Here is a 23,802-nt window from a genome sequence, read left to right as displayed (position 1 = left end):
TCTCCCATTGCACTGTTTCTTACATAGAAAGGATGTCCTCCCCATACCACTTCCCTCAGACTCTGATGGCCTCAGCAATTCTCAGAGACTGACTCATCTCACCACTGGTGACACTGAATGTACCAGTTTACACTCAGCATTTTGTTACTCATTTTGAAATCTCTTTAGTCTTTGTTCTGCTTTCTTAAATGGCACTAAATGCTTTGACACCAAAGAATCCTTTGCCCTGTATACTCTTCTTTCTGGGGGTGTACTTACATGTACCTGTGGACATCGAGAAAGAGAAAAATGGCCTAAGGGTTACAATTGCAGAGTAGCCATTTCTGTGGGCTTTGGGAAGTTCTGCTGTAGAACTAGAGAAGTGAAAGGATATTACACTGTTCAAATCCCAGTGCAATCCCAGGCCAAAATAGGAATGACTTCAAAGAGTGGCATAAAACTGTCAGAGTCAAGTATTAAGACAGCTAATGTAAATGGCATTGGTTTGATTTTTAGCAAAGACTTTTAATGACCATTTTTTAACATTTTGTAGGATTCACATGATGCTTTACTGGAATTTGGGAATAACAACCTCCAAATATTGGTGGATATCACAAGGGAAGGAGTATGGAAAAACCCAGTTCTTCTTAAAATTCTGTCCCAGCAACCAGTAGAAACTGAGGAAGGTAAGAATGTTCTTCTAGAGCTCCTGTGTGGGTATCAAGAAGTTACTTGGTGCAGTTTTGATGGAGAACCAATGACAGAAAGTCAGAAGAGGGCTGTATTTTAAGTTGCATTGTGGGGTAGTATTTATATGTTGCTGAACAATGTTCATGATGAAACATCTCACTGGTACTCTGAATAATGTATCCTTGCCACTGCATCTCTGCTTGGGCTACACTATCCATGAGTTGGAATAGTTTGAAAGTCCATTTTAAAAAATAACTTTTTCTTTTCCCCCCACCATAAAAAGGCAGACATTTTACTCCTCAGGGTGGTTTGTTCTTCAGAACTGTGCTTTTAAATGTTTTTCTGAATGCTTCCCAGGGAGGAGTTGTCGAAGTCCACACCATAAAAGATGCATGTGGAGAGGGGCAGTATGAATGTGGAGATTTCCTTTTATTAAGTGCTGGGCTGGGAAGCTTATTGTGTTTAGACTGTAGAAATAAGATCTTGAATCAGAAAATGTTGAGGTTTTAGTGTCACTTTGTATAATTTTCAGTGTCTTTCTTCTTTTGCTCACTGAAATCTTTTCATATCTATTAGTGGTACCATTAAGTACCTGCAGATATTTCTTTTCCTAGTTCATTAAGAGTTTATCTCAGTGGTAAAGTTTAAAATAATACAAAGGGAAGCAGAGCTTAAAACATTTCCTGAAGAAATGAAGGAGCAGGAGAAGGGATTTTTAAAGCAAGCTTTCTTTCATAGCAGTATCTTTCTTTCTGTCCTTGAGCAGCCCCTCTGTGTTGTATTAAGTTGGGTTGTATTAAAAAATAAGTGAGAAACCTGTTAAATGATGAATGCCCCATAGTCTTGTAGTGCACAACACCACATCTGTCCAAGGCAGGGTAATGTTGCCTAACAAATTTGTGTACATGATTCACTAAGTCTCTCTTACTCGTGGGTGACTGATGTAGTCTAAAAGCACCTGTCTGGATGTGACTTTGGAATCCCTTACTAGACCAGTCTGGCAAAGGCAGGTTTCTCAAATAAATCATAAGGGCTTGCTTTTGTGATGCTCTTGGAAACCTTTGTTGTGTTTGGTTTGCCTTTTTCCTTGCTTTCAGAGTGTCAGAGAGCAGATAGACTGAGGAAAAGTGGGTGGTAGAACACTGGAACAGGTTACCCAGGAAGGTGGTGAGGCCCCATCCGTGGGGACATTCAGTGTCAGGCTTGATGGGACAGTGAGCAGCCTGATCTAGTTGGGGATGTCCCTGCTGACTGCAGGAGGATGAACTAGATGAGCTTTAGAGATCCCTTCTAACTCAGTGCATTCTGTGATTCTTAGACAAATCTGAAAGATCTTTCTGTAAGCTTTCCAAGCTGTTTAAATGTGTTGGCACCCAGACAAGATGCTTTTAGGTCCTGACTGAGTACTTTCCACAGGGAATAGTACAGCTTGTGTGATACCTGTTGTCATGTGGAAACACACTGTGAGCACCACAAGAGAGTGTTCAGTTCCTGCAAATCCTGTGAAAGTACTGGATCAAAGTAGTGTTACTAGTAATGGAAATGGGAGAACAGCAAGAGAGGGAATGGTAGTGTGATTGAGACACAAATACTACCAAGTGATGCTTCAGCAGTTAAATAGCTCTCTGCCTTTACACTAGAAAATAGAGAGGTCATTATTTGGTTGCTTTCATTTTTGGTAACCTCTTGAAAGACTTAAGAGCATGCTGAACGTTGTTGAAGGTTAGTTCAAAGAGAGAACTAGATTGAGGGCATGCATAAAGGTTACTCCTTTGTCAAAAGGCAAGATCAGAGAGTCACAGAATCATCCAGGCCAGAAAGGATCTCTGAGATCAAGTCCAGCCATGTAACCCACTCCACCAAGACTGTCACTACTTGATGGCAGTGCCAGGTTTGTGCACCCTACACTGCTGCAAGGCAAAATGAAGCATTAAAGAGATAACAGCTTTCTATTCCAACAAATCACAGCATTTAAAAAATCTTTTGGCTCCTAAACTGTGCTACTGTTGTTACTGGTTTACCTTACTGACATTGTCAGACAGGTTGTAAGAGCTGATTGCAATAATTTTATTGTCTCAGCCCGCCATCAGCAGCGAGGGACCCTGAAACTTAGGCTGACATCTTGACATAAGTCTGAGGCAGCCTGCCTGAGGAGCAGTTACTGATATCAGGAGTGGAATGCAGTCTCCGTGGAGACACAGGTGCAGACATTCCGGGAAGGAGAGTTGCCTGGTACAAGAGCACTGTGCCGTTTTCTGTTACCAACCAGCCATGTAGCTGCTGTCCCAGAAGATGGATGGCCCCCACTCCCCTCTGCATTGGTGCAGAAACGGAGAGCTTCAGACAAGCATTGCTCACTATGATGTCATTATAATAGCAAAACACCTCCTGGTCGCAAGGGCAAACCTAGCAAGTTTCAGAGTCTGAAGCAAACCCCCTGAGGCATGTTCCCCTTGGCTTTGGGCACTTGGAGATCACAGCAATGGAGCCATCAGTGTCCATTGAGTGGAGGAAGACAGGTGTGCCCCAGTGGCTACAGAAGTTAGTGCTAAGATACCAGCATGAAGCTGTAGCATGCCTTGCCTTTTGATCATTAAAATCTTGTTGGGTGTGGTTTACTTTCATTTCTTTGTTCAGTCTCTCTGCCCCAGGAATTCAGATGCTGCTATAATAATGCTTGGCTTGCAGAAAGCCTGTCTAGGTAGCTGGAATTGCTCTTTTGGCCTTGTTAGGACATGGCTGGAGCTGGAATGAAGCAGATACCTGTAAAATGTCTGCTGGATTAACTTCATCCTTTTTTACCTTCAGCATCATATCAAGTAATTGCCTGCAGCTTTAATAGATCATAAGTCACTGATTAGTTACAAGGTTTGTCTCCCTTCTGCTTGAGTCACTTCTTTGATCTGTGTGATATTTTTGTGACGGCCAGGTCCCATTTGATGGAAACAGCAAGAATCAAAGTGCACTTTCTGCAGGTCAGAGCCAGGATGGCAATTCTGCTCTCAGACCCCTTGAGTAAGGGCTGCAGAAAAAGCTCTAGCACGGTGGGATTTCAGCTGTCGTTTCACCTTTCAGTGCAGCAGGAGTTGACAGAGTAACTGCTGAAGTGTTGCTGTAAATGAATGCTATTTGAGTCATCTAAAACTTAGTCTTTTTGAACTGCTTGGATGTCATGCTTTTGGTTTTCTGTGGTGTGTGTCTTGAAAAACTTTTCCTAGTTCTTCTTGTTATGGGCCACTGGTAAGCCAGATCTGAGAGCAGCTCCATGTGCCTGTTGGAGTTCTATTATGTGAGCTCCTCATTTGTGTTAGTAATTGTCAGATGCTTACTGCACATGTGACATGTTCTTGTATCTCTTGATTAGAGGTCCTCAATGTTAAGATTACTCTTTTTTGGTTTTTTTTGCACTGGTGCTGAACAGGAGCTGGCATCACCTGTAAACATGGCTTCCCAAATTTGTTCAGCAAAGGTTGCATAGCAGTGTAGGCTCTGCCTGCTGCTGCTGTGGCTGTTTGGGAATTCAGCTGCCATGAGCCTGGGGTGGTTGTTGCAGTTTGCTGCTGCCAGCTCGATCAAGATGGTTGTTTTGGGCATGAATATTTGCATGAGGAAGGGGTCTCAAAACAATCATTGCAGCTTATGCCTTCTAGATGACTAAAGGAGATGCTGTTCATGAGTCTCCACCTCAGCTGTTCTCAGAGTGTTCAAGCTGCAGCTTCCTTCAGGATTTTTTTTTTTGCTTTTCTTCTGACTTCAATATTGTCATTCAGGAAGAGCAAAGAGATTACAGTGAGCTTGTTGCTGTGTACAGCAGATGAATACCAACATCTTGGTGTGTCTCTATTGATATGAGTTGATTTGTAGGAAAACTGGGAGAACTCTCTACCACATTGCTGCTGTAAAGCAGACCTTGATGTTGTTTGTGCATGCTTAACATGGAATGGAATCACAGAATGCACTGGGTTGGAAGGCTGATGTTCAGGTTGTCCAGATCAATTTCTCTGCAGTCATCAGGGCTGTCTCCATCTAGATCAGGTTGCCCAAGCCCTGATCCAACCTAGCCTTCAACACCTCCAGGGAGGAGGCATCCATAACCTCCCTGGGCAACCTGTTCCAGTGTCTCCCCACCCTCACTTTAAGGAATTTCTTCCTCATCTCCAGTCTCAATCTCCCCTTTTCCAGCTCAAAGCCATTACCCCTTGTCCTGTCACTCCCAGCCCTTGTCAGAAGTCCCTCTCCAGCTCTCCTGTAGCCCTTCAGGTATTTGAAGGCTGCTCTTAGGTTTTGCAGGCATGTTCTCTTCTCCAGGCTAAACAGCCCAAACTCCCTCAGCCTGCTTTTGTAGAAGAGCTGCTTCAGCCCTCTGATCACTTTTTGTGGCTCTCTTCTGGACCCTCTCCACCAGATCCATGTCCCTCTGGTGTTGAAGACTCCAGAGCTGGACACTGATTTCAGGTGAGATCTCAGCAGAGCAGAGGGGCAGAATTTCCTTTCCATCTCTGGCCACACTGCTTTGGATGCAGCCCAAGCTGTCATTGGCCTCCTGGGCTGCCAGTGCCCATTGCTGGCTCCTGTCCATCTTTTTGTCCACCAGTACTCCCTGCAAGACCTCCTCCACAGGGCTGCTCTTAATTTCATCATCTCCTCAGCCTGGATTGATAATGGGGGGATTGTCCTGACACAGGTGTGCAGGACCTTGCACTTGGCTTTGTTGGACCTCATGAGGTTCACCTGAGCCCACTTGTCCAGGTCCCTCTCGATGCCATCCCATCCCTCTGCTATAGCAACAGCACCATTCAACTTGGTGTTGTCTGCAGGCTCCCTGAGGCTGCCCTTGATCTCGCTGGCTGCATCATTGATGAAGGCTTTGAACAGCACTGGTTCTAGTACAGAGCCCTGAGGGACACCACTTGGCACTGCACTTCAGCAGATTGCTGTCCTGCTCCAGAGGTACTTTTGGAGGAAATGCTCACCCAAGGTGCTGTTTCTCTTGAACATTCCTCATAGTGCCTGCAGAGTCTTTTCATGCCTTGGTGCTATCCATGCTTTGTCACAGCTGGATTTGCAAACTGTGGTATAAATTCAGTGTGTTTTCTATTGTCATTTTTTTGTGTGAGAAGGGAATCTCTTACCCTTACTTTTTGGTCCTGGGGTTAAAGAGCCCTTAAGATTTGTGTAGAGTTTGAAACTGCACTGACTCTTTCCTGTTTAGTCTGAAGGGTTCAGAGGAGGCAGCAAGGTGTCTTTGCGCTGATTTTTAGAGCTAGCTCTTTTAGTCCTGAGATGCTTGGTAGAAAACAGGACACAGTAGACAACAGCAGGAGGTCTAGAAAGAGAAGGACCAAGAAAATCCCCTCATGCCATTTTTGGAAATAACAGAATCAGGACTGAGTACAAAATTAGGTTCTCTGAGGGGGAGCCAATGGTTCTGAGGAATAGGCAGCAGGATGAGTTCCCTTTGCAGGGAAGGGGCAGCTATTGCAGGCAGGATGCTGGAAAATAGTAGATGCTTGAGGGAGAAACTAAGTGCTAAGAGATGAATCAAGCACTAGTCAGACCTCTGACTTTTGCTCCTGCCTTCATCACTTACATGTGCATGACAGAGAAGCTCAGTTTGTCCTTTGTCTCTGCAGAGATCAATGCACACTCCCTGAGGTGTAGAGGAGTCAGCCTAGGGGCACAGACCTTCCATGCTTGGGGAAGCAGGAGAAACATGCTTATTGGCCACTCCCAAGGATTGCAGCAAGTTGAGACCCTCTTGTCCATAGCAGCAGTGAGTCCACCTCATGTGTTTCCTTAGGAAGTTTCTCTGATCTGTGCTTAAAGCTAGAAGTGTGACTGTTAACCTGAGAACACTGCATTTAGCTGGCTGACTGCAGGTATTCTTCAAAGACTTCCCATTTCTGGACTGTCTGCCTCTGACACAGCAGCAAGAACTTCATTTGAGCAATTGCTAATTGCATGTCTAGCTATGTAATAGGAAACAAGAGGAGCAGAAATATGTTAGAGTGGGTAGGTAGAATAGCTTCTTTTTTACCTGCTGCTGCTTTTATTCTTCTCATGGAACTGGAAAAAAATTTAATTCTATTGAGCTGCAGAAACAGGGATTCCAGAAGTGGTTTGAGTGCTTTTGGGCATTAAAGGCCAGCAGTGAGGTGCCCTTGTGCACTTCACCTGGACAGATGACTTTGTTCTGCTCTTGAGTAAGCAAGTGTTCTTAGAGTTCTTCCTTAATAGTGATCTCTTGGCCACCTTGCTGTGCTGGCAGTCTGTCACCTCAAGCAGCGTGGATATTGAAGCACTGTTGGTTTTCTTTGGTAGATTTTTTTTTTCAAGCACAATGTTGTCCAGAGACATAATTTTTAAGAAAGAGGAAACTTGTTTCTTAGAAACTGCAGGTCTTACTCACAGGCTGCCTCTTGGTCAGCCATGTTTTTTTACCTTCTCTGTTGACACAGGGTGGGCAGCAGGGACAGGAGGTCACCATCCCCTTGTGTTTAGCACTGTTGAGGCTACACCTTGAGTGTTGTGTTCAGCTCTGGGCCCCTCACTCCAGAAAGGACATTGAGGGGCTGGAGCATGTCCAGAGAAGGGCAGTGAGGCTGGAGAAGGGCCTGGAGCACCTGTGTTATGAGGAGGGGCTGTTCAGTCTGGAGAAGAGGAGGCTGAGGGAGACCTCATTGTTTTCTACAGCTCCCTGAAGGGAGGTTGGAGTGACGAAGGGGCAGCCTCTTCTCCTTGGTGGCAAGGGACAGGAAGTTGAGCTGAACATTAGGATGGTCCTTACCACAGGCTCCTCAGGGAAGGGGTCATGGCGCCAAGGCTATCAAGAGCTCAAGGAGTATCTGGACAATGCTCTTAGTCATATGGTTTAGTTTTAGTTAGTCCTTTGAGGAGGAGGGAGTTTGACTCAATGAGCCTTACAGGTCTCTTCCAACTTGAGATATTCTGGGAGCGGAATCAAAGTAAATCTGATGTTTTTAACCAGATTACATAGATTTTGCTGACTACTTAGTGTTGAATTAGTTCATTGAGTCTTGTAATCATCACTTGCATTTGGTCAATGTAGAGCATGAGCCCAGCAGGTCTTAAACACAGTTCTTTCAAAGTAACAAAATAGAACATTTTCACCCTCCGCTTCATTTTGTCTGTTTTAACATTCTGGGGGCTTTTATCAACTTGTGTAGACAATTCTCTGGTTGCAAAGTATGTAATGCTTTGGTTGAAATGTTTGTGCTCTGTGGAATGTGAAGATACAATTAAAAGCTGAAGAATTTGAATTTCAGCTAAACTGCTGGGATCTCATTCAGAATTCTGTACCCAATAGTTAGGGTGGAGTCTGATCAGCGTGATTCAGCCACTGCTGTAGCAGATGTCCTTGCGGGCGCTGTGTCTGCTTTCTGTAGCCCAGCATTCTTAACCTACACAATCAGTCTGAGATTGTTTTGGGGGAAATATTTCATCTATTTCTGTAACTTCTTGTACCTGAAGTTTCCTGGGACAGCTTACACGGTCTTGTGCTGAAGTATTCATGCATTGAGACGGTTTCGGGTCTGTCAACTCTAAATTCTGTGTTCTTTTTCTTTTCCTAGCTAATAAACTGATCACACGAGAAGGCCCTTCCTTCCTGCAGATGCGAATCAAGCATCTGATGAAGTCAAACTGCATCCCACAAGCTACTTTCTTGTCAAAATTGTGTGCAGATTCTCCAGAAATTGCCAATGTTTCATCTTTTCGACAAGCCTACCTCACATGCGTGTGTTCTATGCTGCCTAATGAGGACTCCATTAAGGAGGTTAGCAAGCCATCATTTCTCTTGCCATATGTTTACCAAGCAATTGAAAATGTATTTTGGCAGTAAGAACTGAAGCTGAAGAGTGAAACTTGCAGTAGATTTAGAGAAGAGAAATGATGTATTGCAGACTGCAGTAGGAAACAACCTTTGTTGTAACTGCTGATGTAGATGTGTCATTACGTGCTTGCATTCGAGGTTGCATGGGTTTGAAAGCTTACAATAAGCTTCTAACTTACAAGCAAAATGTCATTAGAAAGCAGCCTTTTCACTGGTCTTCTAGTCCCTCTGGCCTAGAAAAGAAACAAAACCCCAAACCAAAACAAAGAACAATCTAAAAAAATCACAACAAACCTCACACAAGAAACAAACCACAGCAACCAGCCCCCTTTAGAGTTGTTCCAGAGCCCTCAGCTCATGTTTGGTAGTTAGTCTTCGAGTGGCTATGGTAGGAATGGTTTGTTTCAGTACATTGCAGGCCTCATACAGCTGCTGCCTGGTGCCTCTTGATCTTGCAGCTTTTATTTTACCAATTTCACTGCTCTTGTTAGAGTTGTATGGCTTTGGTGTAATTTGAAATTGCACCTGGAACATTTTGAACACCTTGAGTAAGTCTGTGTGAAACTAGGGGAAGCTTCACGTCTGAAAAAATCAATGCAACTCGGATGTTTGCACTGATTTGTCTCTTGGTGCTGTCTGGTGTGGTTGTTCAGAAGCAGCACTTGTGGTCAAAGACAAGAGTCTGGCTTTGTCACATCTCTTGACATTTTTGGACCTGAGTTTTTGTCTTCAAAAAGAAAATAGGGATGCTGCAAGTGCAGAGAAGGAATGGGAAGCTTCTAGATAGGCTATTGCCTGTATGTAAATACTTTGCTAATCTGCCCAAAATGAAAGATGGTTCCCAAGAAAACTAATCTGAGAGGGGATCAGAGCTAACATCCATGAACTTCTTATACCATTCCATAGCTGAAAGCCAGGGTGTGAACTCAGAGTTCAAGAAACACTGTTTTATTCATGTGTTTGTGAGGCCATTTCCTTTGATACAGTAAACATGCATTGCTTCTGTGAACATGCTGAGAATAAAGTGCCTTTCAATTCTTTTTCTTTAAGATTGCAAAGGTGGATTGCAAAGAAGTACTGGACATCATATGTAACCTGGAATCTGAGGGACAAGAAAACACTGCATTCATCCTTTGTACAACATACCTTACTCATCAGCTTCAAACAGCAAATGTGTATTGCTCTTGGTAAGTAATAAGGATTACTGCTACTCCTAACTGCTCCTCACTGGATATCAAACTTCTAAGCTTTGTGGGTCCACTATATTGTGATTTGTTTCTTCCCTCATGAATACTTAAACCCATGAGAGTTTGATGCCTTTTTTTCCCTCATTCCACAGAGATATAAGAAGTAGGAAAGTACAGAGGCAGAATCCTTGAATTCCCCATGTGCCCCTCACCTCCCTGCCCTTACCCTGAGAGGCTTCTTGTATGCTTGTGACTTCTATAATTGAGAACCATAGTGCTATAAAACTTAACCTGCCCCTTTGATCAACTGAAGATAGAAAACTCTTTGCACCTCTTTTCTCAGTAATGGCAAACTGGTAGGGGCAAAGCAGGGATGCAGTTTTCTGCCCCTCACACAACAGAGGTAGTTTTCTCCTGGACAGAACTTCACATTGTTTCCTGCAGAATTTTCTGGATCCCACCCATCTTGAGTTTTAGTGTAGTTGTAGACTGATAAAACATTCTTTTGCTAGCCCAAGGCTGGCCCTTAGCAGACACTGTAAGCAAGCAGCATTGTCCATTGCTGTCCTGCTTGCTGCCATTTTTCTGCTGCATATCTTGCTGCATGTGGTATCAGTGAGGCAGCATAAATGATGCAGATTGAAAGCGTTCTGGTTTAGACAAGTGAACTTGTTGCCAGTTGTGAACAGCAGGTGAAAGTGAGGATGCTTTTGAGACTGTTAGTTTGGATGAGTGTCTTACATAGCTAATTAAGGTGGAGTTTTGGTGCTGTACTCATACTTGAGCCAGTCCTAACAATTTGCCAAAAAGCAGAAGGTGAATTCTTGCTATGTTGTGGTACTGGCTGCATAAGTCTGCCTCCTTTTGTTGTTCTGGCTCTGGGCTCATCTGACCTGTAGTGAGCACACTCATCTAAACCAGACAAAGCTTTCTACAGATTAATGCTTGGGGAGTTTACCACGTGGTCAGACAGGTTCCAGTGAAGAAATGCAATACTGGTGCTTCTGGAAGCTGTAAACCAAGTCTGTTCAGATGGAACATCACTCTCAGTTTGCCTGATGGCACAGTGCTGAGTCTCCACCCCAGAACTATTGGAGAGATTAAGCTATTTCATTAGCTTAGTTCAGCTCATCCTATAGCTTCAAGATGATGAGCCACATATGTCTGTGAATTAGTGCTGTTGGAGTGAAGCTTCATTTCACAGCTGAAGATGAAAGCAGCCTTGGGTTTGTGTATGTTACTCCTCACCAAAATTGGAATTTACAACGAGTGTTGTTGATAATCATAAATTGATGTGTAATGTTACTTTTAAAACTGGAGGTATTGCTGTGTTTCATCTAAGCAGTGGTGCTGCTCCTGGCAGTAATTCTGAGCTAGGTGGTTCCTGTAGTCTCTTAGGAGTCGGGCAATTCATCAGTCCATAAAACAATGCAATCTTTAGCATGAACACCAGTGGCATTCACTGTGAGCTGTAGTTAAGCACAGCTGTAAAAAAGCTTCCCTCTGGTCTGATATGCTGAGTAAGATTTTGTTTGGTTTGTGGGGGAGTGTGGCCTTGATGACAGCTGTTTTCTTGCTGCATTGCTGGGCCTAGCATGCCCAGCTGGGGATGGGGGAGGGCATTGAAGTAGGCCTGCCTTGGGGGCAAGGGGAGTATTTACTCCTTTGTGGTAAAGTCATTCTGTCCTCAGTCCAGAGCTGGTTTCAGCTCAAACAACAACAACAAAAAGCCACTTCTGAATTCATGGGACTACAGAAATATTGTAGTTCCAGCCCCTCTGCCATGGGCAGGGTCACCTCTGACTTCAGCAGGTTGCTCATGGTCCCATTCTGCCTTGCTAAGAACACTCAGGCGTGGAGCCTCCACAACTTCTCTAGGCAACCTGTTAAATATTGACCATTTTTGTGCAAAAATATACCCCAGGTCAGACCCATAACAAGGCCTTCCCTTTCACTTGGCCTAGGCTTCGAGTAGGATTGTAATATTTGAAGGAAAAACTTTGCTGTCATTGAGGGTAAAGCTTGCCTGATGTTGCTTGATTTTTAACAGTTTTTAAACATGTTGGGGTTTGGTTCTGGAGGCTGTGAATGGCCTTTCATTAGAAACCTTTATCTGTAATTTGATGCACAGAGCAGTTAAGTTGGCAAAGGTGAAGTTTACTCTGCTGAAGAAGTAGAACAACAACACTGCTGAAGCTGTGTAAAAGATAAAGATCTTTGCAGTCTGCTGCTTTTTAGTTTCTGTGGCACTGGTGGTGGTGTCAAAGCAACAGGAGGTTACAGGTTGCATAAGTGGCTGTGTTGCCTTGGTTCTAATGAATTGCTCTGCACTCAAATGTTACAAGCACATAACTGCTCCAAGACAGTAAACAAAGCACTCAGCTTACACGTCCCTTATGTAACACTTTACAAAGTGTTCTGTTGCAGATTCACAGATTGCATGGGGTTGGAAAGGACTCTCAAAGGTCATCTTGTCCAACCCACTCAAGAGTTATCTTAAAGTACTGTGACAGTTACATCATTCGAATGCAGGTGTCAACATCTAAGCTACTTGCCTAGTAGAGAGAAGTGGTTGCTTCACATTAAGATTGAATTTCAATGTGAGAAGTTCAGGCTCTCCAAGTGTGGGGGGAGGTTTTCCTGTCTAGAAAGGAAGTGCAGCTGTAGATGCATCAGGAGAGAGAAATCCCATGGCCAGTGCCTTTCCCCATTAAATAACATAATCTTCGCTGTGTTCTGATCTGGTGCTCGTTCAGGAGTAAGGCAGGACACCAGTTCTCTTCAGCATCTTTTGGAGATGGAAACTTGGAGCATGTGCTGTGTTTCATAACAAACGGTTGTGGCGTCAGCTCTGCACTGGAGTGTGCAGACTGCAGCCAGCTGTGTGTATCTGCAATGTCCTCACCTCTTGCTTTCCAATCTTTGCAGGGAGCTGACGCTTTTCTGGAGCAAGCTGCAGAGAAGAATAGATCCTTCTTTAGATTCCTTTTTGGAAAGATGTCGCCAGTTTGGCATCATTGCCAAGACCCTACAGCATTTATTTTTCTTGATAAGAGTCATACAATCCGAAGTAAGTAAGCTGCAGTCCGGAGTCTTTGGATACAGCCAGAACTGTTTATATGACTACTGTTTTCCTAACACTGATGAAATACAGCTTATTTTGTTATCCATGCTTTCAGATCAAGTGCCTAATACCTTACTAATAAAAATCTCTGAAAAATGGCTGCCATTGTAGTTTTGTGTCAGCTTGACACATGGAAATGACCTTCAGTCAGTGTGGAATCCTCCATTTTAGTCTGAAAATACAGTCTGACAGGACTTTGCAAGCAAAGCAGAGCTGTGTTTTGATCTGATGCCTTTTTAGAAGTGAGACAACAACAATTTTCTGCAGCACCTCTAAGAGATGGAGACTTAGCTGAAATGCCTCCTGGTTTTGTATTCTGAGAACATTCCTTTATCTCAAAATGTGTGATACAGTCACATCTTGACCTTTGATGCCTGTCTCTAGAAAAATGCCCATCTTTGTAAAATTGCAGAAAAGCTCAGGAGGTGCTTAACAGCAATATTTATAAACTCATAATCTCTGTTTGAGGAGTAATGGAAAGACTTTAATCGATCCATTTACCAAGGAGGCAAATCCAGCGTGGTCTTGATAAGCAGAGCAGAAGGAATAGCTGCTATTAACCTGGGTAGTTGCTTGAGTATGTTTCTGTCTTCCTTTGATGGCTGCTCTGACTTTTTGAATTGGTTAGACTGAAATTCCCTGTGTCTGGTCACAATGTAGGACCTGTGGAGGCCAATCATGAATGAAAATGAACCAGGCACATTTTAACAGAGGAAAAACAAATCCTGATTACAAGATCTTAGCTGATTTACTGACAGTATTGCACTACTCATGGACTAGAAATCAGGCATGGAATTTTCTTTAAGGAAAAGCAAAATTTCCAAAAGATTTCAGATATTTCTTCCTAAACCCAGAGCTTTACACATGTAGAGTAGAATTTGCCACATGAACTTCAGCTTTATGAATGTTCCAGTTCAACAGTACTCTCCCCAGTTTGCTCATACTTTTGCATTCTTATGTGGACATGAGTTAACTCAAATGGCATCAAACAGATTATGACTAATTCTGACAAGATGCCTTTTCTTTTCAATTACATTTCTCTCTACCTTCAGATTTCATTGCCTGGGAGTCTTTTTCACTGACTAGGTGAATCATTTGGTTCACAGGATTAACTCAAGTGTGATCTAATAAAAAAACAGCAAATACCAGGGCTCCGCTTTAGAGCCAAAGTAGAAATCAAAAAGGTTCTGTGATTGTCCTTCTAACAGATGATAGAGAAGAGTCTGGAACTCTAATCTGGCAAAGATGAATTAGGTAGTGCATACAGAAATGCTTGCTCGTAGCTTCCTCAAAGTTACCCTCTTCCTGCTTTAAAAATGTGTGTGGGTGTGCACTGTGACAGTCAGTCAAAGCCTTCTTATTTCATTCTTTCCTACACACTACTTCCTTCTGTGTTTCCTGCTAAACCATATTCAAATTTCTTCTTCTGGGGAAATAGCTTTTTCTTATTGCTGTCCAGCAGATTAATTCTGTTACTGAATTAAAGGAAAATTGCATGACTGACAATAGGCCATGCACAGTGAGTACCAGATCTTGCTAATTCTTTTAATTTATTAATCCTTTGGGATCTTTATCATCTGAGCAGGTGTGAATGTGGTGGTGTTAGCCACATCTCATCCCTCTACGCTGTTCATAAATATCTCAGCTGTTATTTGGCTTTACTAAGAATGACTTAGGTAGTTACTTCATGTGTTCAGATTCTTTGTGCTGAACAGTATGCTTTTGGAACAAGGGAACCGTCAGTTTTGTCCATGCAGAGTTTGGGATAGATTGGGTTTTGTAAAACACCATAATACCGTTGAGCAGCACCACAGATTTACACAGACCACTGAGAACATGTTTGGAAGTGAAATGCCAGTTATCTTCATCAAGAATCGTTTCTGCCACTGTTCTGCATGGTGTTGAAAGTTATTTTGCTTCAGGATATGTATTTACAGTAATTACTGCGCAGTGCCACATGTTCTGAGTAATACCCTGTGTGGATGCTGCGGGAGGATGTACACTGTGCTCCTTCAGATGTCTGACTTAGTTATGATTGAAAGTCAATCAGTGATGAGGAAGAGGAGTTAGAAAGATGTTTTGCAACATGAAATGCCTAAACTAGTTCATGTGACTCCTCCACAGACTGCACTCAAGTGAGAAGTGGCTTCCCTCACCTGAAAAGTAAAATAGGTTCCTCACAAAATAAATGCCAGCTCTTTACAGTGTGCTCAGCGACTTGGGCACTTAATGCTTGGAAGCCTGAATACATTCTGGATGGGTTGTAGTCTATTGGATGCTCTCAATTGTTCATCTTCATAGAAAGCTCTAGAGAGAATGTACTTACAAAGAGAAGTAACATTTGTTTTGTGGCTGTCTGTGTGTTGTGTTGTTTTTCTTAAACAGGCAGAAGAAGCAGGACTTGCTGTGTCTGTTTTGTTATGTGTGAGAGCCCTTCAGATCCGATCAAATGGAAGCGACGAAATGAAGACATCAGTATGCAAAACAATTGCATGCCTTTTGCCAGAAGACCTGGAAGTTAGAAGAGCTTGTCAGCTCACAGAATTTTTACTTGAGCCAACTCTGAGTGGATTTAATGTGTTGGAAGAGCTCTACATGCAGCCAGATCAAAAATTTGATGAAGAAAATGCTCCAGTTCCAAATTCCCTTCGTTGTGAGCTGCTGTTAGCTTTAAAAGCATATTGGCCATTTGACCCTGAGTTTTGGGACTGGAAGACTTTAAAGCGACACTGCCTGAAACTGTTAGGGAAAGTAGCTTCTGATTCTGAGGATGATGCAAGCTGCAATATGTCCATCAATGAAACCGACATGCTAGAAAGTTTCTTTAGTGACTGTGATGAGACAAAAGAACATAAATATGATGATGGCAAAGACACACTGAGTCACCCTAAAGAAAAAGCAAGAGTAAAAAAACCGATTGGTTCTTCAGAAAGATACCAGAGATGGCTCCAGTACAAATTTTTCTGTGTGCTCTGCAAAAGGGAGTGCATAGAGGCTAGAATACTGCATCACTCCAAGATGCACATGGAAGATGGTGTTTATACGTGCCCAGTGTGTACAAAAAAGTTCAAGAGAAAGGAATTTTTTGTACCACATGTAATGGAACACGTTAAAATGCCACCTAGTAGAACGCACAGACCTAAAAAGAAAATAATACTGAAAAAAGAGAGATCCCCACAAAAGACAGTAGCCTCCAGCAGCCTGCCCTCAGCATTTCAGGAGAAGTCACATCAGCCACAGTTGCCTGAAAACTTTGAAAATGACACACAGGAGTACGTCACCTTCAGCCAGCTGGAGAACTGCCAGCTACAGGACAGAGACATCTATCCGTGCCCTGGAACAGATTGTTCTAGAGTGTTCAAACAGTTTAAATACTTAAGTGTACATCTGAAAGCTGAACATCAAAACAATGATGAGAATGCAAAGCACTACTTGGACATGAAGAACAGGAGGGAGAAGTGTGCCTTCTGTCGCCGGCACTTCATGACATCCTTCCACCTGCGGGAGCACGAGCGCGTGCACTGCGGGCCTCAGCCCTACATGTGCGTGTCCATGGATTGCTACGCCAGGTTTGGGTCCGTCAACGAGCTGCTCAACCACAAGCAAACACACGATGACCTTCGTTACAAGTGTGAGCTAAACGGCTGTAACATTGTGTTCAGTGACTTGGGGCAACTTTACCACCACGAGGCGCAGCACTTCAGAGATGCATCCTACACCTGCAACTACTTTGGGTGCAAAAAGTTTTATTACTCAAAAACTGAATTTCAGAATCACCTTGCAGTGCATAACATCCAAGTGTCAAATGGGGAAGCGCAGCATACAGTAAAACTTGAAGAGTCGGTTTCAAAAGACAAATGCAGTTATCTTCCAGAGTCTCAGCTGCTTGAACAATCTGTAAACTCCAGTCTGAATCATAACTTGGATCCCTCTGGCTCTCAGGGAATTCCACAGATTAAGGAAGAATCTTTTTCTGACAGCGAAGATCTAGACAGTGAAAGTAATTACAATCTTCATTGTGGGGACCACAGCACAGATGCTGCAGTAAACCAAGGCCAAGTGTCTCCTCTGCTGGTTGGGACAATGGCTCACAATCAGTCGGTCCCAGGTTTTCTCGTGTCCCAGGAAGGCGTTTTCCATCCAGCAGATGTGAAACGACAGTGTTCCAGTGTGGCAGTTTGCTTTGATGAAAAGAACCTTCCCTGTGGTTTTGAAGGTTACTGTTCCACGCACAAAACTTCCAGAAGTGTGCAAAAATACCTTCGCAGGGCTCATCCATATAACTTCAAAGGTAAAAAAGATACAGAGATGAAAACTAAAGACTTTCTTGATCTGTTGAGTGACACTCAGGACAGTAAATCCCCTACAGATAATAGTACAGAGTTAGGTCATAATTCTGATACAAATGCTGACTCTCCAGAAAGCTTGTGTTGTGCTATAGATGCTAAAGGAAGCAATGGCCTGAAGGAGGAAACTTATCCTTCTTCCCCAGAAACATCTTTTTATGACAGCTCTAAAGAATCAAGCATTGAAGATAATATGTTGGAACTAATGCTAGGCTTGAAACATCTAAGCTTAAAAAATTCTACCATTCAGAATTCAAGACACAAGCCATTTTTGGGCTCTTTACAGTCCTATTCATCTAGGGATGCCAAGTATCCTGAGTCAGTAAATGAAACTACCTCAAAATTTCAGCTCCACGAGCAACAAGGTGATTTGCCCAGCCAGTACCTTACTCAGCTGGCAGCTAAACCATTTTTCTGCGAATGTCAAGGGTGTCCGTGTGAGTTTGTCACCAGAGAAGCTCTCTTAATGCACTATGTTAAAAAGCATAACTACTCAAAGGAGATGGTTCTTCAGTTAAACATGTTCCAGCACCGGTACTCACCCTTTAAGTGTCACATTTGCCAAAGGTCATTTACCAGAAAAACACACCTCAGAATTCACTACAGAAACAAACATCAGATTGGCTGCGCGAGGACAGCTCACAAGGTGTGCTCAGACGAGAAACTCGACCACGCTGGCTTGTGTACAGATGACCTGCATAAAAACAGCGCAGTTCCAACACCTGTCTGTGCAGCCAGTGTTGAATTAGTTGAACATTCAGACCACTCAGAGCAGCTGCGTCACCCTAAAAAAGAGGACTGTAGTTCGGAGACAGATTTGGAATCCAATGAAGAGACAGACAACAATGTCACAAGAAAAGCACCTAACATAGCATCTCTGGACAGTCACAGGGAAGAACTGGAAGCAAGACAGGGAAGGGGAAGTAAAAGAACAGTTGCTAAAGGAAACTTATGTTATATATTGCATAAGTACCACAAACCATTTCATTGTATACATAAAAGTTGCAACTCGGCATTTACCAACCAGAAGGGTTTGATTCGCCATTACAGGACTGTTCACCAGTATAATAGGGAACAGCTCTGCTTAGATAAAGACAAAGTAAGAACAAAAAGGGAACTTGTCAAATGTAAAAAAATCTTTGCATGCAAGTACAAAGAGTGTGGTAAGCGGTTCTTTTGTTCTAAAGCTCTTGCTAAGCATTGCAGTGACTTCCACAATGAACTCTTAGAGGATCAAAAGCTGATTTCTGAAGCTGAATCTGTGAGATTTGCTTGCAACCAAGCCCATTGCCCTGCTGTGTTTTATAACCTTGATAAGCTTAAGCAGCACCTAATCGATGAACATGCCAGCAAAGAGAAACTAAACAAAGATTTTGAAATCCATTGTGACCTTAACGGCTGTAATAGAATCTTCACAAACTATAGCCACTACTCCCAGCACGTCTACTTCCGGCACAGTGAGTACTATGACAGCCTCTTTGGGAACCAGAGAGAGGAGGAGGATGATCAAGAGAACAAACAGAGTTATTTGAAAGACGGTTTTGACCTAAGCAGGCAGAATGGGAAGCAGTTAAAAGAAAAACCTAAAAGAATTAGCAGACACAGAGAAAAGCATTTGCTGAATTTCAAAACAAAAGAGGAAGCCCTGCAGATGTGCAAGGAGAAATGTAACCAGACCCAGTACCCATGCATGGTGCAGGGCTGCTCGTCTGTGGTGAAGCTGGAGAGCAGCATCGTGCGGCACTACAAGCGCACGCACCAGATGAGCAGCTCCTACATCGAGCAGCGGCTGCAGAGGCTCGTTGTCTGCGTCAAATGTGGCGTCATGGTCGAGAAACAGTCCTGCTCTGAGGCAGCCTTAGACTCGGACAAAAAGGGTGTAGAAGTTCAAGAGGATAAATCGGCTAATCCCGAGAGCGTGCAGGAAAGTGAAAAACCTCCTGTTCCAAATTCTGACTGTGAGCCTCAAGATGTAAGCAGTGAAGACCAAACCAAATGTCCACCCAGTAGCGTGAGTTTGGACAACGGTGCCTTTACGTATTCAGGCACTTTAACATGTAACCACAGTCTGAAAAATGCCTCTTTGGAAGAGCATAACATCAGGGAGACAGGTGTGGGTAAGAGTGAAGATGTTTCTGAGAACAATGAGAGAGAGAATAGCTCGTACTGCTCAGGGTTACAGGTAGAGCTGCCGAGGGATAAAGACCCAGAAGGATGTCAGCATAATGCGGTTAATCAGAATACAAAAAGAAATGCACTTTGTGCGGTGAAAGACAAATTCCAGAAGCCTCCTGTGTCCAAACCGTTTGATTTAAAGACATACAAACCAATGGGATTTGAGTCTTCATTTCTAAAATTTATTCAGGAAAGTGAGGGAAAGGATGATGACGACGATGATGATTTTGACGAGGTAGTAGAGTGGGAGTCTCCTGAGCAGTTACCGGCAGATAAAGCCTCACCAAAAGAGGAAGACAGTCAAGGGGATACACCAGTAACCAACCCTGTAGATGACAAAACTGTAATCATAGCCCCAAATAACCATGAGCAGCTAAGAGAAATCCAGCCTTTGTTGTCAGAATCTTCATCTGCCCCTTCTTTAGAAAACCTGAGGGCAATTTTGGACAAGGCACTGACGGACTGTGGAGACCTTGCCTTAAAACAGCTTCACTACTTAAGACCGGTAGTTGTTCTTGAAAGATCCAAGTTTTCCACACCCCTCATAGACTTATTTCCAACAAAAAAGGCAGATGAGCTTTGTGTAGGAAGTACATAAGTAGTTTTGCTTAGAGCAGATCGCCTCCACTACTGCTTTATGGGGAGAACTTCAAACTAGAACAGTAATTTTTGCAGTACACACTGTTTAGGTTAGTTTAGATTGTTTAATTCCATGAATGTATAATATCTGTCAAAAGTATTGGCCAAGTTAATTTAGCTCCCCATTTTTTTCAAGGAACTATGCTGATTTTGGTGCTATTTAACACGTCAGAATACTGGAGGCTTCCTCTTGAAGAGTAAATGTGCATGATTGTATATGGAACAAGTACTAGGGTACCAGGGTTTGGGGGGCAATGGAGTTACTTGACTTGAATGTGCACCCTAGGGTGCTTTGTGTAACATATTGTACACTACAGCATCTTATATTTTTTGAGTTATGAGTTTCAATAAATTACAGTTTTTCACCCATCTGTTTACTGTACAGTAAGTCTTTGATGTGGTTTACTTGTAACTGAATTTGGGACCATTCTGAGTGCATTGGATAATGTTGCTTCAGTTTTATGCATTTGTAGATAATTTGTCCAACTGCTGAATCAGTGTAGATACAGAAAAGTAAAGTATTGCTTTTTATTTTATAATCCTCTCTGTGCTTTATTCAGACTCGAAAGCATTCTCATGAGTGCAGGCAGAAGGCACTTGCCACTTACAGCTGAGACAGTTCCAGTTCCCTTTCCCTTACGAGGAAGAAGATGCCCTGGGCATGTATGGCACAAGTTAACTGTGTGAAGAGTATTGCCAGCCTTCTGAGGGCACTGTGCCACTTCAAAGTAGCTCTGCACGCGTGGGGCTCTCTGGTTAGTTTTGTGGGTGATGAATCAAACCTAGCTGGAAGCCTCACCAGAAGAGGAATCCAGTATTTTAAGATTGTTTCCTGCATCTGGACTGGGGCAATCTCAAAGCACTGCTATACACTGGGCAGGGAGTGGCTTGAGAGCAGCCCTGAAGAAACTGCCTTGGGGGTGCTGGTGGATGAGAAGCTCAACAGGAGCCAGCAGTGTGCATTTGCAGACCAGAGAGCCAACCAGAGCCTGGGCTGCATCAAAGAGCAGGGTGAGGGAGGTGATTCTCCCCCTCTGCTCCAGTCTGCTGAGACTCTGCCTGGAATACTGTGTCCAGTCCTGGAGCCTCTATTACAGGAAAAATCTGGAGGTGCTGAAAGGTGTCCAGAGAAGGGCCATGAGGATGAGCAGAGGGCTGGAACTGCTCTGCTATGGAGACAGACTGAGAGAGTTGGGGTAGTTCAGTCCTGGAGAGGAGAAGGTTCTGAGGAGACCTTATTGTGGCCTTTCTTCTTGTAGCCCCCTTCAGATACTGGAAGGGACTTTTTAGAGTATCAGGTAATGGTAGGACTGGAGGAGCAAAACTAGAAATGGGTAGATTCCAGTTGGATGTTAGGAAGAATTTCTTCCCCATGAGGGTGGTGAGACACTGGCACAGGTTGCCCAGGGAGGTGGTAGATGCCCCATCCCTAGAGGTTTTTAAGGCCAGGCTGGACGTGGCTCTGAGCAACCTGATCTAATGTGAGGTGTCCCTGCCCATGGTAGCAGGGTTGGAACTAGATCCTTGAGGCCGCTTCCACCCCTGACAGTTCCAGTTCTACGATTCTTCTGTTTCCTTCCTTGCTGTCCTTCTGGATACATTACAAAGCCTCGAGCCCTTTTCCTGTGAGTGGCCTTTCCCAGTCTTTGTGAGGATCCTAATGAGCAGGCATTTAAACACAGCCTTTTTGCTTTCCATTCCCCTTGATGTAGCTGGCAAGGGCTTGGCTGGCAGATGGATTTAACTGGGGTAAGAGCTCAGTGTAACATTTTTACCTGTACATACAATGAAATGTTTCAGAGAAGTTTGCCTTTATTCTTTTAGCCCTTCTGCTGACAAATAGTTGAGGTTCTTGGAGAACAGAGATGGGGTTTAGAAATATCACAAATAGTACAGCTCCAGCTGCACCTCTGAGCTTCTGCCCCCCCTCCCTTGCCTGTACTGTATTTTGCACACATTGTAAGCAGAAGCTGGGTAAGATTTCACTCCCTGGTCAGGGTTTCCTTTGCTTTCTTTTTGCACTTGACTGATGCTCGCATCTGATTGCACTTAACCTTTCCTCAGGTTGTTTCCTTTCTTTTCCACTGTTGCCTCTGGGAGTCAGTACTGATAATTTTCTGCCCACTAGGAAGCTGTAGCCACAGATTTCCTGTGAACAACCTTATGGAAGCTTGTGAGTGAATTCTGTCCTCCCAGAATGATGGTGAAGGGATTGGAAAATCTACAAAGAGAGACCTTAGTCTGGATAGGAGAAGGCTGAGAGGGGATCTGATCAATGTTTACAAATACCTGAGGAGTGGGTGTCATGATGAAGGGGCCAGACTCTTTCTGGTGGTGCCCAGCGGTAGTACGAGGAACAACAGGTAGAAGCTGGAGCACGGGAGGTTCCACTTCAACATGAGGTGACACTTCTTTGGTGCAAGGGTGCTGGAGCTGTGGAGCAGGCTGCCCAGAGAGGTTGTGGAGTCTCCTCTAGAGACTTTCAAAACCCACCTGAATGCATTCCTGTGTGACCTGCCCATGGTGACCCTGGTTTGGCAGGGGATTGGACTGGATGATCCCTGGAGGTCTCTTCCCCCCCCTAACATTCTGTGGTTCTGTAGAAAATTTTAAAGGGACAGGCTAAAACTAGCATGCATCTCCAGAGTAACTCACAGTATATCTGTGTGCCTGTTCTGACAGGGGTGTAAGAATGGGCTCACTTAGGATTGGTGTCAAAAGCAGCAATCTGAAGTGCAGGTTCATTGGAGGTACCATAATGACCAGACTGGTGCAGCCTTGCCTCTCCCTTGGGAGTAGAGCTTCCTCCTCCTTTCTGTCAGGCTACCAAATTGTGGATCATTTTAAAAGTACAACTTTGAGTTTTCATTTCTTTTACACTGTTATACTGCCACTGAAGAGTACTACAAAAATCATTTAAAAACCCCACCTTTGTCCTAACCTGCTGCTTAAGCTGTTTGTTAAAGTTCTCCACTGTACACCTTTCCTGTTAAAATAACTCATCCTGCTGCTTGTGTAAACGAATTGGCACTGAGCATCAGTTTTGTAGCAGTTGTAGTTCTGTAATCCCACAGAACAGTCATGTGTGAAACTTAAATTCCTCCAAGATGTTCTGCTCTCACCAGATTGGAGTTGTTGCATGCAGGGGAGTCACCACCACAATACACAGGGCAGGTTTCACAGCTCACGTCTCTGAAGGATTCTACAGAGCTGCTTGAGCAGGTTGCTGCTGTTACATTAGTTCTGTCCACAGGCTTGAATAGAGCTCAGGACAAGACTGAGACAAGTGTTTCTGCTTTGTCAGGTAAGAATTCAAGTCTTGGGAAATTCTTCAGTCCAGGAATGGCATCAAGGAAGTGGGGAGTGGGTTTTCCTCAGTGGTCATACGTGAGTCTTGGAGGCTGTGCACTGCTGGGCTTTAGTGCTGTGCCCTCAAATTGTGCTCTTAGTTCTGCTGAGATGAGCCAGTTCCTGTGCCTTCAAGAGCTCCTGTTTGAAGTAGGTCCAACCATCCTGGACCCCTTGGTTCTTAAGGGCTGCTGCCCAGGGTACTTTCCGAGTAAGTTCCTTAAACAAGTTGAAGTTTGCCCTCCAGAAGTCCAAGGTGAGGGCTCTGTTAGTGCTCCTCCCCATTCCCTGCATATTGAAAACTCCACTACCTCATGATTGCTGCGCCCTAGACAGCCTCCCACCATCACATTTCCCACCAGCCCTTCTCTATTTGAGAACAGCAGGTCAAGCAGAGCCTGACCTCTGGTAGCTCACTTAAGAGCTGCATCAGGAAGCTGTCCTCCATACACTCCAGGAACT

The 23,802-nt window shown here is 43.8% G+C and overlaps 1 protein-coding gene across 2 annotated transcripts in view; it reads left to right on the top strand.

The window, feature by feature from the left end:
* Nucleotides 1-20,510, top strand: part of RLF (RLF zinc finger) — a 38,977-nt gene extending 18,467 nt beyond the window's left edge. For both annotated transcript variants that reach the window (XM_009911516.2, XM_054171134.1), the window contains 5 exons: nucleotides 533-665; nucleotides 8,262-8,464; nucleotides 9,572-9,708; nucleotides 12,637-12,778; nucleotides 15,218-20,510. In XM_009911516.2, coding sequence (XP_009909818.2) covers nucleotides 533-665; nucleotides 8,262-8,464; nucleotides 9,572-9,708; nucleotides 12,637-12,778; nucleotides 15,218-19,951 — 5,349 coding nt within the window. In that variant the 3' untranslated portion in view covers nucleotides 19,952-20,510. The remainder of the gene's footprint in view (nucleotides 1-532; nucleotides 666-8,261; nucleotides 8,465-9,571; nucleotides 9,709-12,636; nucleotides 12,779-15,217) is intronic.
* The last annotated feature ends 3,292 nt before the right edge of the window (nucleotides 20,511-23,802 follow it).

This window comes from Dryobates pubescens, chromosome 20 (assembly GCF_014839835.1).
Source record: "Dryobates pubescens isolate bDryPub1 chromosome 20, bDryPub1.pri, whole genome shotgun sequence".
NCBI lineage: Eukaryota > Metazoa > Chordata > Aves > Piciformes > Picidae > Dryobates > Dryobates pubescens.
This window is presented reverse-complemented; position numbering and strand designations above follow the sequence as displayed.